At 41.0% G+C, this 13,439-nt stretch overlaps 1 protein-coding gene across 1 annotated transcript; it reads right to left on the bottom strand.

Annotated features, from left to right (window-relative positions):
- Positions 1 to 8,964: 8,964 nt before the first annotated feature.
- LOC138399544 (zinc finger protein 491-like) lies at positions 8,965 to 12,296 on the bottom strand. Its single transcript, XM_069493962.1, has 3 exons — positions 12,001 to 12,296; positions 11,738 to 11,798; positions 8,965 to 11,341 (listed from the first exon to the last, which is right to left on the bottom strand). The coding sequence occupies exons 1-3, from the start codon at positions 12,179 to 12,181 to the stop codon at positions 10,024 to 10,026; spliced, it is 1,560 nt and encodes a 519-aa protein (XP_069350063.1). The 5' UTR covers positions 12,182 to 12,296; the 3' UTR covers positions 8,965 to 10,023.
- Positions 12,297 to 13,439: the final 1,143 nt, after the last annotated feature.

Raw genomic sequence — 13,439 nt, 5'->3', positions numbered from 1 at the left:
TGTGCTAACAGCTGGACTGGGTGGCTCACGCCTGTAATCCTAGCATTTTGGGAGGCCGAGGCGGGAGGATTGCTTGAGCTCAGGAGTTTGAGACCAGTCTGAGCAAGAGCGAGACCCCCATCTGTACAAAAAATAGAAAATTAGCCGGGTGTGGTGGCAGGCACTTGTTGTCCCAGCTACTTGGGAAGCTGAAGCAGGAGGATTACTACAAGCCCAGGAGTTTGAGGTTGCAGCGAGCTATGATCGTGCCAATGCACTCCAGCCTGGATGACAGAGAGAGACCCTGTCTCAAAAAATAAATAAAATTATTTTGTTTCCATTTGTGTGACCACAGGGCTATGCTGTTTGCAGCTGCCCATGAATCTGTAAATATATATATTTTCTTTTGATTTTTCTGAGTGTGTGACTGCTAGAACAATTGCAATCAGTTCTGTGTGTTGTGCAGAGAGTGATTGACCTGACTCCGTCAGGGTTATTTTGTCCTGGGGCCTGAGTGCTGCGGCCGTCTGTTGAGTCTGGCCTTGGGTCATAGAAGCCGATCCATCTGTAAAGTAGGTGTTAGGCAAGACATTAGACCAGTCAAGGCCCCATTTTCCTATGTTGGTATGGATTGTCCCTGTCCTTGGAATAAATTCCAGCAAGTCTATTACAGTCTTGTCAATCTCCTTAGTGAGGAGACCTGGTTGACCCTTAAAAGCTGGAGTCTTGACCTTGTATGTACCATTTCCGTGTGAGTAGCTTTGGATCAATTTGGATACCTGGCAGTTGTTCAGGACTCGATTTTATCCAGTGAAGGAGAGGCATATGGCATTTAATTATAATGTTATTGTTGCCAGTCAGAGGCTCAATGTGTTTGAGGGCTTCATATGTAAGCGGTACGTGTTTTCCAAGTGGGCTGTATTTGTTATTAGAGTTGTTCCCACTGGGGAGAGGAACCTGCGGTTTGGGGGCAGGTTTTGGCCTTTTGACTGAATCTAAATTTCGTAGACCAAATCCTTTTAATAAAGGGCTTTGTTCTGTGAAGTTTGGGTTCAGTGGAGGGGCCACACTTGGAGATCTGGAGAGCCACATGTGGCCTTGAGGCCACAGGTTCCCCACCATAATGACCAAATTCCATATTCATCCCTCATCAGAATTTCCAACCTAGGTTGCAGATCTGGAGATGGGTAATGTAAAGTTTGGAATGTGGCAATGTAGCCTTTGCATTGCAAGTGCTTGTATTTCTTCTTGTCCCTGTGTGAAGTTTTGTGATTTCCTAGTTATATAATGGTTTCGGGATGTTGTTTAACTAAGGCATGTGCTACCTCTAGTGTCCAAATAAACCTATTAATCTTTCTGTTTCTTTAATGCCTTACGGGCTTTTATTTCATCTATTACTGTGTTCAGGATTTCTCTCTCTTCTGGTGATCATTGTACTCCTACAAATTTGCAATTGGTGTGTGGGCCTGTGGTTTTGTCTATATTAATAGTCTGTCCCAGCAATCTTAAGTGTGTTATTAATTGGAATTTCCTTGTTTAAGTTTTTGCTGGTCATTTTTTACCATTATAATGTCATCTATGTATGATATCATTAGTGATGTGTATTTTGATTGGTTTATGTATGATGATGAAATACAGTGAGCTATTACTGGAATGTTTAAATATCCTTGTGGTAACGTTTTAAATTGTTATTGCTTGCTTTCCCACATAAAGGTGGTATATTCTTGGCTTTCTTTATTGATATGGCAAAGAACATAGTCACATAGTATTTGCCATTATATTTAGTGATCTTATTAATGACTTCCACATCTGGTAATGCTCCTGGCATTTTAGGTGAGGCTTTATTTAAATTTCTATAATCAATAGTTCATCTGTATCTTCTGTTTGGTTTTAGGACAGGCCATACTGAACTATTAAAGTTATTTGAAATGCCAATTGTATAAATATCTTCCTTGAGGAGTTCTAGAATCTTTGCAGTTCTTTATGACCTCCCTTTAATGGGTATGGTTTAGTGCACATAGCCTGGTGTGATGTAGACGGTGTTACGGATTTCATTTTAATTTGTGCTAGGTTAGAGAATTTTAGTTCCTTTAGTTTCTTAGTAGGCCACCATAGGATAAAAAGTTTTGGACTCAGATTGATTCCTGTAATATCTTCTAATTCAAGTAAACAGTAAAAAGTGCAAGTTAGAGGTTAGAGTTATAGCACAGTATAGAAGCAGAGATAGGGAAGCCTCAGGTAAATTTTCCTCTAAGTCCTTCTAAATGTATTAATGTTTGTGTTGGAGTGTGGTGTATCTTTTTCTACCTGTTTATTTTCAGTCTATATGTATCTTTGTGGGTAAGGTGAGTTTCTTCTAAGTAGAATATAATTGGATCATTTTTAAAATCCACTCTACCAATCTATATATGTTAAATAAAGCATTTAATCCATTTACATTCAAGGTTAATGATATGTGAGGCTTTGTCCTTGTCATATTGTGAGTTGATTTTTAGTTTTATGAATTGTTTCTTTTTCTCTTTTTGTCTTTATAGTTTGCTGAATTTCTGTCATGTTGTCATTTAATTCATTTCTCCTCCTCCTTTGTGTGATTGTTCAATAAGACCTGTGAGTTGTATATTTTTGTGTGCTTTTGTGATGGTGAATATTGACCTTTTATTTCCATGTTTCACACTCCTTTTTTTTTTTCTTTGCTTTTTCCTCTCCTAAAACACTGCAAGTATACACTCCTTTGAACATTTCTAGTAGGGCCTGTGTAGTAGTAGTAAATTCCCTCAGCATATGCTTGTCTGGGAAAGACTTTATTATGCTTTCATTTATGAAGCTTTATTCTGGCAGGATATAAAATTGTTGGCTGAGGCCGGGCGCGGTGGCTCACCCCTGTAATCCTAGCACTCTGGGAGGCCGAGGCGGGAGGATTGCTCGAGGTCAGGAGTTAAAGACCAGCCTGAGCAAGAGTGAGACCCCCATCTCTACTAAAAATAGAAAGAAATTAACCGGACAACTAAAAATATATAGAAAAAGTTAGCCAGGCATGGTGGCGCATGCCTGTAGTCCCAGCTACTTGGGAGGCTGAGGCAGGAGGATCGCTTGAGCCCAGGAGTTTGAGGTTGCTGTGAGCTAGGCTGACACCGCAGCACTCTACCCGGGCAACAGAGTGAGACTCTGTCTCAAAAAAAAAAAAAAAAAAAATTCTTGGCTGAGAGTTTTTTCTTTCACACTTTGAAATTGCCATCCCATTCTCTTCTGGCCTGTAAGGCTGCTGGTGTGAAATTTGCTGTCACTCTCATGGTGTTTCCTTTATAGGTGACTAGACGCTTTTCCCTTGCTAATTTTAATATTCTTGCTTTCACTTCACCTTTAGTCATTCTGGTGATAATATGCTGTGTATGCTGTGGTGAAGTCCTTTTGCAATATTTTTGCCTAGGGATCGTTAGGTCTCTGGTATCTGAATGTCTAAGTCTCTTGCTAGTCCTAGGAACTTTTCGCTAATTATTTCCTTAAATAGGTATTCTAACATTTTTGATCTCTCTTCCCCCTCAGGAATACCAATAATTCATAAGTTTGGTCACTTTATGTAATCCAAGATGTTGTGTGAAAATGTGGCGCATACTTGTAGTCCCACCTATTCAGGAGACTGAGGCAGTGAAAAGAGATTAGAAATAAAATTCATTGTGCACGTGAATTGTATAAAATATGTAGTGTTGCCATCTCTCATAAGGTGTTGTTGAATAGGAACTTAAGGGCTTGTTTGGTTTTTGAGACAGTCTTGCTCTGTCACCCGGCCTCGAGTGCCCTGGTGTCAGCCTAGCTCACAGCAGCCTCAAACTCATGGGCTCAAGCAATCCTCCTGCCTCAGCTTCCTGAATAGCTGGGACTACAGGAGTGCACCACCACGCCTGGCAAGTTTTTCTATTTTCAGTAGAGACAAGGTCTCACTCTTGCTGGTCTCAAACTCCTGACCTCAAGTGATCCTCCCACCTCAGCCTCCCAGAGTGCTAGGATTACAGGTGTGAGGCAGCACACCAGGGAGGTATTTGGTTTTTAGTAGGAAGGAACAGGTTGTTCTGACATATATATACATTTCATATATTAGAGCTATCTCACCATATACATTGCCCAAGCAGGACTCAACCTCTTGGGCTTACCCAATCTACCCACCACAATCTCTTGAGTAGCTGGGACTAAAGGTGCCCACCACCTTTCCTGTATAACATCTACATATAGAGACAGTATGTTGCTGCCACCCAGGATAGAGTGCAGTAACGTAACCATAGCTCACTTTAACCTTGAACTTGTAGGCTCAAATGAACCTCCTTTTTAGAAAAGACATGGTTGTACACAGCCCCATTGTATTCTGGGAGTCCTTGCTTTATGACCATTGAATGGGAAGAAATAGTGGTTATTCAGTGTTTCTAGTACTTGGTTATTAAAGGGTGTAGGAAAATCACCTGAATGGGACTTGGGAGGACTAAACAAACCATATCCAATCACAGAAAACCCCACATGCCTAGTCTCTCAGACTGAACCTTCCCCGTGATTGATTGGTCTTATAGTTTGTGGGGGTCCTGGGCAACCTGGTGGCAGAAGCTGCTGCTTGCCTTAGGTTTTATACTCACGTACCCACACCAGACCAATCTGGCTCAACTTTTATGTAACAAAGTTGGGAGCTGTTTTTCAGTTGCCATGGACCCCAAGATTGAAGGTCCCATGACCTGATCGTGTCCAGATGAACCAAACCTGCATCTATGGGCACAACTTAAGTACTTAGATTGAGGAGCAGGGGCTGAATTGAGAAGCAGACACACATGGCATCGTCCAGCATCCAATCAGATCCAGGCCTGGCATCACCCCAAGGCAGGACCCAGTAAGACCACGTGTCCTCACATCACCTCATTGCAAGATCCAGTCAGATCTCACTACTGTTTGAGTAGAAAACCAGGCTACGCCCCTTCCCTTGTTTGGGGACCCACTGCTTTGGGAACTGTCCACAGTATGATCCTTACTTGGGCCAGGTAATAATACCCCCTTGCTATAACCAACTTGGCTGTGTCTATTGGGCCGATACCCACCAAGTGAATGAAACCTCTCCATTTGAGAGGTAACCCTTACATGTTATTTACTGTTCTGTTCTCATCTTAACTATGGCTGCAGCACCTACATCCAATGGAGCCAACGTACTACTAAAACTATACAATCTCAGCACCCTCCCTGTAGGCCCAGGGACTATTGCAGAAAAGGTGGGCAGGAGAGAGCGGAAGGGCCCGTTTCCAGGGGCGGAGTGTAGGAAAACAGCCTGTTGCACGATGAAAGTGATACCATCTTAAAGTGAAACTGCCACGATGGCTGACGTTTCACTCCTGCGTATCAGAGTGTTCTGCAGCAACACTCGTAGCGTAGATAAATCCCTCATGAAGAAGAGTAGCTATGCTCCCCAGTGGTCACGAGTTTCGGAAAGTCCCAAGATGTGACTAGGTGCACATTCTGTATTCTAAAGGCTCGCTATATACAGGATACTTTCTGCAGGACTGACACAGGAATTCATCATGTGGGCACCCAAGACGTAAATTCCATTGTGAATTCTCTATTAAGTATTTCTGAGGAACTAGATTTGTCATTCTCTCTTTGGCCTCTTTCCTACCTCGGGTTTGAGGTAAGGTTTGCGTATGTCTCCTCACCTAGGAACAGGAGGGAGCTGAGGATCTTGGCAGTTTTCAAAAGTTATACCATAATTTTCCAATGATACGGTACTTGATCTGAGTCTCTGTGAAAACTTATAAAGTAACCCATGTGCTCAAGATACCTGTTTGCAGGTTAGGTCCACTCTGTTTTTGCAGCTGGCTCTGTGCCCCACAAAGCTGACCTGCAAGTAGCCCAGCAGTCAGGCTTCCACGGCCTCTGGATTCTGATTGGTTCAGCTCATAGGAGGTGCCAGCAGAAAATGAGTAAATGGGAGAAAGAAAAGTGAGGGTTTTTATTCCCCTGGCTGCCACCCTGCTGTCCTGAGGGGTTGGCAGTCCTGCTTTCCTCTGCTACAGGGCACAGCTCCTGCTGAATTGGCCTCTGCTGAAGCTTAGGGTCTCCCTGGGGCCTGGTGACTGCTCCTTCCTGTTGCTCTTTCAGGCGTAGTGATGCTCTTAGCTCCCTGCTGTTGCTGCCCTGGTCATTTTCCCTAAGCCATGTGGGCTTCCTATAGTACTATCAGTACTTTGGTAAACATTAGCTCCATCAGTTTCTCTTACTACAGTGAGTGTGTTACCCATTTCCTGCTTGTACCATGTCAAATGTTAGAGTACTTAAGTTAGAATCAATAACATGTAAAGACAGAGTGGTGAGCAAAAGTGCAGGATTTGGGGCCGTTTCAGGTAGATCCGTATGCAGTGATCACAGAACACCGTGATTAATGATGGAAATGAGACTACAGGGGCATCTGAGCTCTGGCTTCCACAACAAAATACCACGAGTGTCTAAAACAGCAGGTATTTCTTTCTCACAGATCTGGAGCCTGGGAAGTCCAAGATCTAGCCGAGTTGGTTCTGGATGAAGGCCTCCCTCCTGGCTTGTGAGTGGATGACTTCTCAGTTGAGTCCTCAAGTGACAATCACAACATGGGGATCCTCCCCCATTACCTTATGTCACCTCCTAAAGGCCTCATGTCCAAATACCATCACGCTGGGGTTTAAGGCTTCTAAGTATACATTTTGGAGGGACTAAATTCAGGACGGGGCAAGGAGTAAATATAAGGAAGTCCATTAAAGAGGCCTTTGGCCGCTGTAATTGCATAGGACTTTATCAAGTAGCAGATGGTGAGGAAGACTGAACAGGAGAGAGGTCTGATTTCAGAATGCCAGATAGAAGGGACACTGAGGTACCTGAATGATTACATGAAGGAACAAAAACTGATTTAAGAAATGTAACAGGGAAAATTATTGAAATTAGGAAAAATAGAATTACAAAAAAGTATCATTGAAAATCGAAAACAGAATGAATTTTAGGAAGTACAGACTCCATAGATGTTATAGATTAGAAATTCTGTCATGACAAATTATACCTTTGACATCTTTATTGCACCTCATTTTACGAAAGATGTTCAGTGAACACTGGAGAAATGAGCACAGCTTAAAATTGTAATAACATGCTGAGATTGGAACTTTCCTAAAAATCTCACTGAATTTAAAAACCAATTTTAATGTGTAATGATATCCATATATATATTTATTAAATACCCATGATGAAGTGGCTGCTAGAAAACGTGCTGGGATAAAGGCATTTTAAAGAACTATCCTTGGTAAACCATGATATATGGTCACATTATATAAATTACGTAACAGACTTAGAGAGCTTATAATTTTTACATATAGAATATCACAAAAATTCTTTTTTGCCATTCACTTATTCACAAGTTGCCATAGTTCTCCTTTCTGTGTCCACCTGAATTGTTTACTCATTACAGTAGTTCTTGAGAACTAAGCTTAATTTTTATTAAAAACATAAAAGTAGTGTTCAAAAGATTTTGTATATGCCATATGTTACTTCTCTGGGGTCTGACAGGGTATTGCCCTGTCGCCCAGGCTAGAGTGCAATGGCACAATTATAGCTCAATATATACAACTTTGAACTCCTGGGCTCAAGCAATCCTCCTACCTCAACTTCTGAATTAGCTGAGACCAACCTGGGCAACACTGTCAGACCCCAGCTCAAAAAAAAAAAATAGCTGCGCATGGTGGCATGTGTGTATAATCTAAGCTACTTGGGAGGCTGAGGAAGGAAGATCATTTAAGCCCAGTAAGTCAAGGCTGTAGTGAACTATTATCTATTATCCTGCCACTGTACTGACAGAGGTCTTACCCTGTCTCTTAAAAAAAAAAAAAGAGGAACCTCTTATTGATGTATCCCACAGTCAAATCAGTTAGGGCTGCAGTCACATTTGTTACTGCAATTTATTATACCCTGTTTGACAGCAACTATGGTACTGCTGATCTTTGACAATAGTGCCCTCACAACAGCATGATTTAACCTTTGGCATTATGAGTCAAGGAAAGATTGGGAATTTCCAGGAGGAAAAAAAAGTCTGAAGTTTTAAGCCCATGGCAATACCAACTCACATGATATAAACTTGATCTGATCCATGATGGCAATGGGACATTGTTTTCTTAATTTTTTTTTATTTCAGCATATAATGGGGGTACAGATATTTACATATTGAATTGGCCCCACCCGAGGCAGAGCTTCAAGCGTGTCCATCCCTGAGAGGGTGCGCACCACACCCATTACGTGTGTATATACTCATCCCCTCCTCCTCCCATCTGCCCGACACCCAATGAATGTTATCACTATATGTGCACTTAAGTGTTGATCAGTTAATACCAATTTGATGGTGAGTACACGTGGTGCTTGTTTTTCCACTCTTGTTATTTCACTTAGTAGAATGGGCTCCAGCTCCATCCAGGATAATAAGAGAGGTGCTAGATCACCGTTGTTTTTTGTGGCCTCGTAGAACTCCATGGTATACATATACCACATTTTATTAGTCCATGTATTGGTGGGCACTTGGGTTGTTTCCACATCTTTGCAATTGTGAATTGTGCTGCTGTAAACATTCTAGTGCAGTTGTCTTTTTTATAGAATAATGTCTTTTGTTCTTTTGGATAGAGTGCTGGATCAAATGGTAGTTCTACTTGTATCTCTTTGAGGTATCGCCCCATTACTTTCCACAGAGGTTGTACCAGTTTGCAGTCTCAGGCAACGAGACATTTTAATATGCCTTGTCAGGAAATGAAAAGGAGAATAACATTTGGTAGTATAAAGTTGTTAAAAAAATAATTATTTCTAAGAAATATGTACACAAATCTTGGTAGCTATAAAGACATATATTATTTTTATTCACATAAAATCAAACATAGTTAAAAATCAGCTGAGATATTATATTCAGCTGTGAATAACAGGACACATTCTAAAATTCCTGATAAAATGACGGTGCTTATTCCCACATGAAAGTTCTGGGTGAGACCGGTCACTACACAATGCAGAAGAGAAACAAGTTCCCATCTAGTTGGTTTTGTTGGTGGCATTATAGCTGTGATGCTGAACCAGAGTCACTACCAGTAAAACAAAGATGCCTCCAATACAAATCACACCTTACGTAAATTCAATCTATTGAGTAGGGGAGTAAGGCATGAGAGAATATTCACAGCTGTGACAGTCTAAATTAGCTTGCTGGTAAAGACATTAATATACCTGAAAGGAAACCAAACTGCAGATTCATTTGTTAGTCTTAAAACAATTTTTTTCCTTTGTTCATTTCAGCTCAATTTCATTTTTTTACCACAAATAAGTCTTTAATGTGAGGTTTCTGGGGACATCTCTGGAAACCTACACCTCTGAGCAAATAAAAGTCAAGTGATTTTGAAGATACTCTTGATTGCCAAGGCAAGGAATCGAGAAACTGGGCTGCAAGCAAGTGTCCACACAACCCATATTAACCTGGCTGTCACCCAGTATGGTGACTAAAATGTGATTAATGCCTTCCTCATGTAAGATGAGCTATTGTTGAATTGCATCATGGAATCAATCATTCAACTCCAACTCTAGCTTTTATTGTCCTATCACAGATCATCTCTTTTCCCAACTGAAAAGTAAACTATGTCATGAGGTCTTTCTCTACTCTTCTCTGCTGTGCTTGAAAGGAACTGGGACAGCCGGGTGCAGTGGCTCACGCCTGTAATCCTAGCACTCTGGGAGGCCAAGGTGGGAGGATTGCTTGAGCTCAGGACTTTGAGACCAGCTTGAGCAAGAATGGGACCCCATCTCTACAAAAAAATAGAAAAATTAGCCAGGTGTCATGGTACACTCTGACAGTCCCAGATACTTGGGAGGCTGAGGCAAGAGGATTGCTTGAGCCTTGGATTTGAGGCTGCAGTGAGCTGTGATTGACACCACTGCACCACTCTACCCAGGGCAACAGAGCAAGACTCTGTCTCCAAAAAAAAAAAAGGAACTGGGCAACTGAATGTTTTCCTAATTCCTTATGTTAACTGGATTTTCTCATATATTAATAGTATGAGTTCTTTCGTGTTTTTGACAGGAACTAGAACGAATGAAGGTTTTTCCACATTCCTTACATTCATAGGGTTTCTCTCCAGTGTGAATTATTTCATGTATTCGAAAGTTTGTTGAAGATGTAAAGGCTTTATCACAATACTTACATTTATAGGGTTTCCCTTCAGTGTGAGCCCTTTCATGTCTACGAAAGGAACTGACATAATGGAAGGCTTTCCCACAGTGCTGACATTCATAGGGTTTCTCTCCAGTGTGCATCCTTTCATGTATTCGAATGTACTTGGAACAGCTGAAGGCTTTCCCACAGTGCTGACACTCATAGGGTTTCTCTCCAGTGTGCGTCCTTTCATGTATCCGAAAGGAAGTGGAACAGCTGAAGGCTTTCCCACATTGCTTGCATTCATAGGGTTTCTCTCCAGTGTGAGTTCTGTCATGCTTTTGTAATGATCGTAGAGAATAAAAGGCTTTCCCACATAGCTGACACTTATAAGGTCTATCTCCAGTGTGTATTCTCATGTGACATTCAAAGCTTACACGATGAGTAAATGCTTTCCCACATTCCTTACATTCATAGGGTTTTTCTCCAGTGTGAGTCATTTCATGACTGCGAAGGGAACTAGGACAGTTGAAGGCTTTCCTACATTCCTTACATCCATACGGCTTCTGTCCTGTGTGAATCCTTTCATGTCTATGAAAGGAACTGTAATGAATGAATTCTTTCCCACATTGCTTACATTGATAGGGCTTCTCTCCAGTGTGAGTTCTTTCATGTGCTCGAACAGAACTGTACCAACCGAAAGCTTTACCACATTGTTTACATTTATATGGTTTCTCTCCAGTGTGAATTATTTCATGTATAAGATATAAACTGAGAGAAGCAAAGTGTTTTCCACAAAACTTACATTTATGAGGTCCGTCTCCACTATGCTTTACCATGTGTCTTCGAAAGTCTATGAGAGAAACGAAGGTTTGTCCACATTCCTTACAATCATAGGGTTTCTCCCCAGTGGGAGGCCCTTCACGTGTTCGAAAGGAGTAGCGATAACTGAAGGCTTTCTCACGTTGCTTATGTGTGTGTGGCTTTTTCCTATATTTCTGATACTCATACGGTTTGTGTCCAGGGTCAGCTCTGATGTGCGTATTCAAAGATGAATGACCAGTGGAGACTTCTCCACACACACTCTTTTCACAAGGTTTTACTCCGGGAGTTTTCTTGTTTAGGATATGATCTGGAACCTGGCCGAAGCTTTCTCCATACTGACTACTTTGTTGATTTTCAATGCGTCTCTTTCCCATAAGACTTCTGTACAGAATGAGAAGCACATTATTACTGGTTTATTTATAAACGATTTTGCATTTGTTAATAAGTGGCACTTGCATTTTTAACATTATCAAGGACAGCATAGGCTTTCTTCTCTTTCTGGATTATCTGAACATGAATGGACAATAAGCTCTGCAAGATGGCCTAGCCATACTTATTATCAAAAAATAATAATCATATGGGGTTGCATAGTATTATCAAATAAATTCAGACATTAAACATCTTTGTCACATTTAAGTATGCATTTTTAGAGAAAATTTTCTGAGAATAAAATAATTTGACCCTGGGGTTATTTGTTTTGTGTGCATGTTTTTAACATTTTCTGATAATCTAAAATTTTCTTTAAAGACATTGCTTTGTCCTGTGAGTGCAAATTACCTTAGATTTCTCCTGGGATTTTTGTACTGATCTTCAATGTTCTGGTCTTTCCATTTTGTCCCTAAATTGCAGACCCAGAAAAAAAGTCATGAATTATTATAAAATTATGAAAAAATTATTAGATTTTATGTTCATGGTACACTGCAACAATGCCTGATTTATTCAAAGTATTTCATGTCATATTCCAAATCACAAAACAGCATTGATAAACAAGAAACTCTTGTTCTCTAATTCACTGAGTGAAGGAGTATCATCACCCTTACCTACAGAGGCCAGGTTCTTCAGGGTTTCCTGCATTACATCTCTGTACAGATTCTTCTGGGAAGGATCCAGCAAAGCCCACTCCTCCAGGGTGAAGTTGACAGCCACATCCTCAAAGGCCACTGAGTCCTGAAACATCCCATATGTGTAGAAGATAGTGGAGACTGACAGCATTGGGGACATATACTCTATTGGTAAGAAGTTTACATGATGGTGGTGACTCTAAGCATTTATTCCATGATTTTCTCAGACTGTTAATCTCTTTCTATACCCGTGTCCTCTCATACTGCAATTCTGGTGCTAGTATATAACTGCTGGGTAAAGCAACAGTGAACAGGAAGTCATGTCTTATTGGTGAATCCAGGGAGAAAGATGTGCTCCCCAGGTCACCCCTAATGCCTCTTTGTACAATGAATCTGCAGCACATGTTATAACAAAGTCTCACTAATTAGCGTGCAGAAAAATGTTAGCATTAGCAATCCTGAGACTGTATTCTTGAAAATGCTAGTTTCTCAAGATTAGGACATAGACATTTAAAAACAAGAAAAGAAAAGAAAAAAAATGCTTGTTACAAAGTTAAACCTTGCTTGGTATTTTGGATGGGACTCTCCTACCCAACTGAGAAGAGTCATAACTTAACTGAGACAGAATCCCATGAGTAGAACCTTTTGTGGGAAACAGTACCGAGGTTAGAAAACCTAAATTTTAATTGATGAATTGCTGAGGGCCAAATGGAGAGAAGGTAAAAATTGCATCAGGCCCAGCCTTAAGATTATCCAGGCATGGTGATGCACACCTGTATTGCCCGCTACTGGGGAGGCTGAGGCAGGAGAATCACTTGAGTCCCAAGAGTTCAAGGCTGCAGTGAGCTATGGTAAAACCACTGCACTCCAGCCTGGGCATCAGAGTGATATTAAGTCTCGTGAAAGAAAAAAAACAAAACAAATAATGTTGAAAAATGTTTGTGCATCAGAGTATAGTATGGACAGAGGGAAAAAGGCAAGCCATGAAAGTGCAGAAAATATTGACAAATCACGTCTCTGGCAAGGTCTTAATGAGAAGAACACATAAATAACACCCATGACAACTACAAAAAAATAAAAATCAAGGATGTCTTATCTTGGAACCAATCACACTGTTCAAAGTGTAACAGTAAGGGTAGCTCCATCTTAATGCTAACTAGTAATTCTTTCTTTTACAAAGCCTAATTGTGTGCTTGCTTAGTAAGTCCAGAAACTGGCCTTGAGCAACTAACTATAGAACCAATGTTGTGGGACTCCTCCCCTCCCCGCTGGAGCAAAATGCTGAGCAGTTAACCTTCAATTCTATTGCGTTAACCACCACAACAAGACATACTGACCTGCACATAGCCAGCCCCTGCCAGGCCTCTGTTCCCTTTATAAGCCCTCTAGTCAGCCTGAGAAACCTGACCCAGCTTTTG

Source organism: Eulemur rufifrons, chromosome 2 (assembly GCF_041146395.1).
Source record: "Eulemur rufifrons isolate Redbay chromosome 2, OSU_ERuf_1, whole genome shotgun sequence".
Classification (NCBI taxonomy): domain Eukaryota; kingdom Metazoa; phylum Chordata; class Mammalia; order Primates; family Lemuridae; genus Eulemur; species Eulemur rufifrons.
Note: the sequence above shows the minus strand (reverse complement) of the source record. Positions and strands in the feature narration are given on the sequence as shown.

Bases quoted from the DNA above. Each gene is read 5' to 3' on its own strand.
- LOC138399544 (XM_069493962.1), bottom strand. From the start codon at position 12,181: ATGTCCCCAATGCTGTCAGTCTCCACTATCTTCTACACATATGGGATG. The intron at 11,799-12,000 runs GTAAGGGTGATG...TCTGCAATTTAG, and splicing joins GAAGAACCTGGCCTCTGTAG to GGACAAAATGGAAAGACCAG. The intron at 11,342-11,737 runs GTAATTTGCACT...CATTCTGTACAG, and splicing joins AATCCCAGGAGAAATCTAAG to AAGTCTTATGGGAAAGAGAC.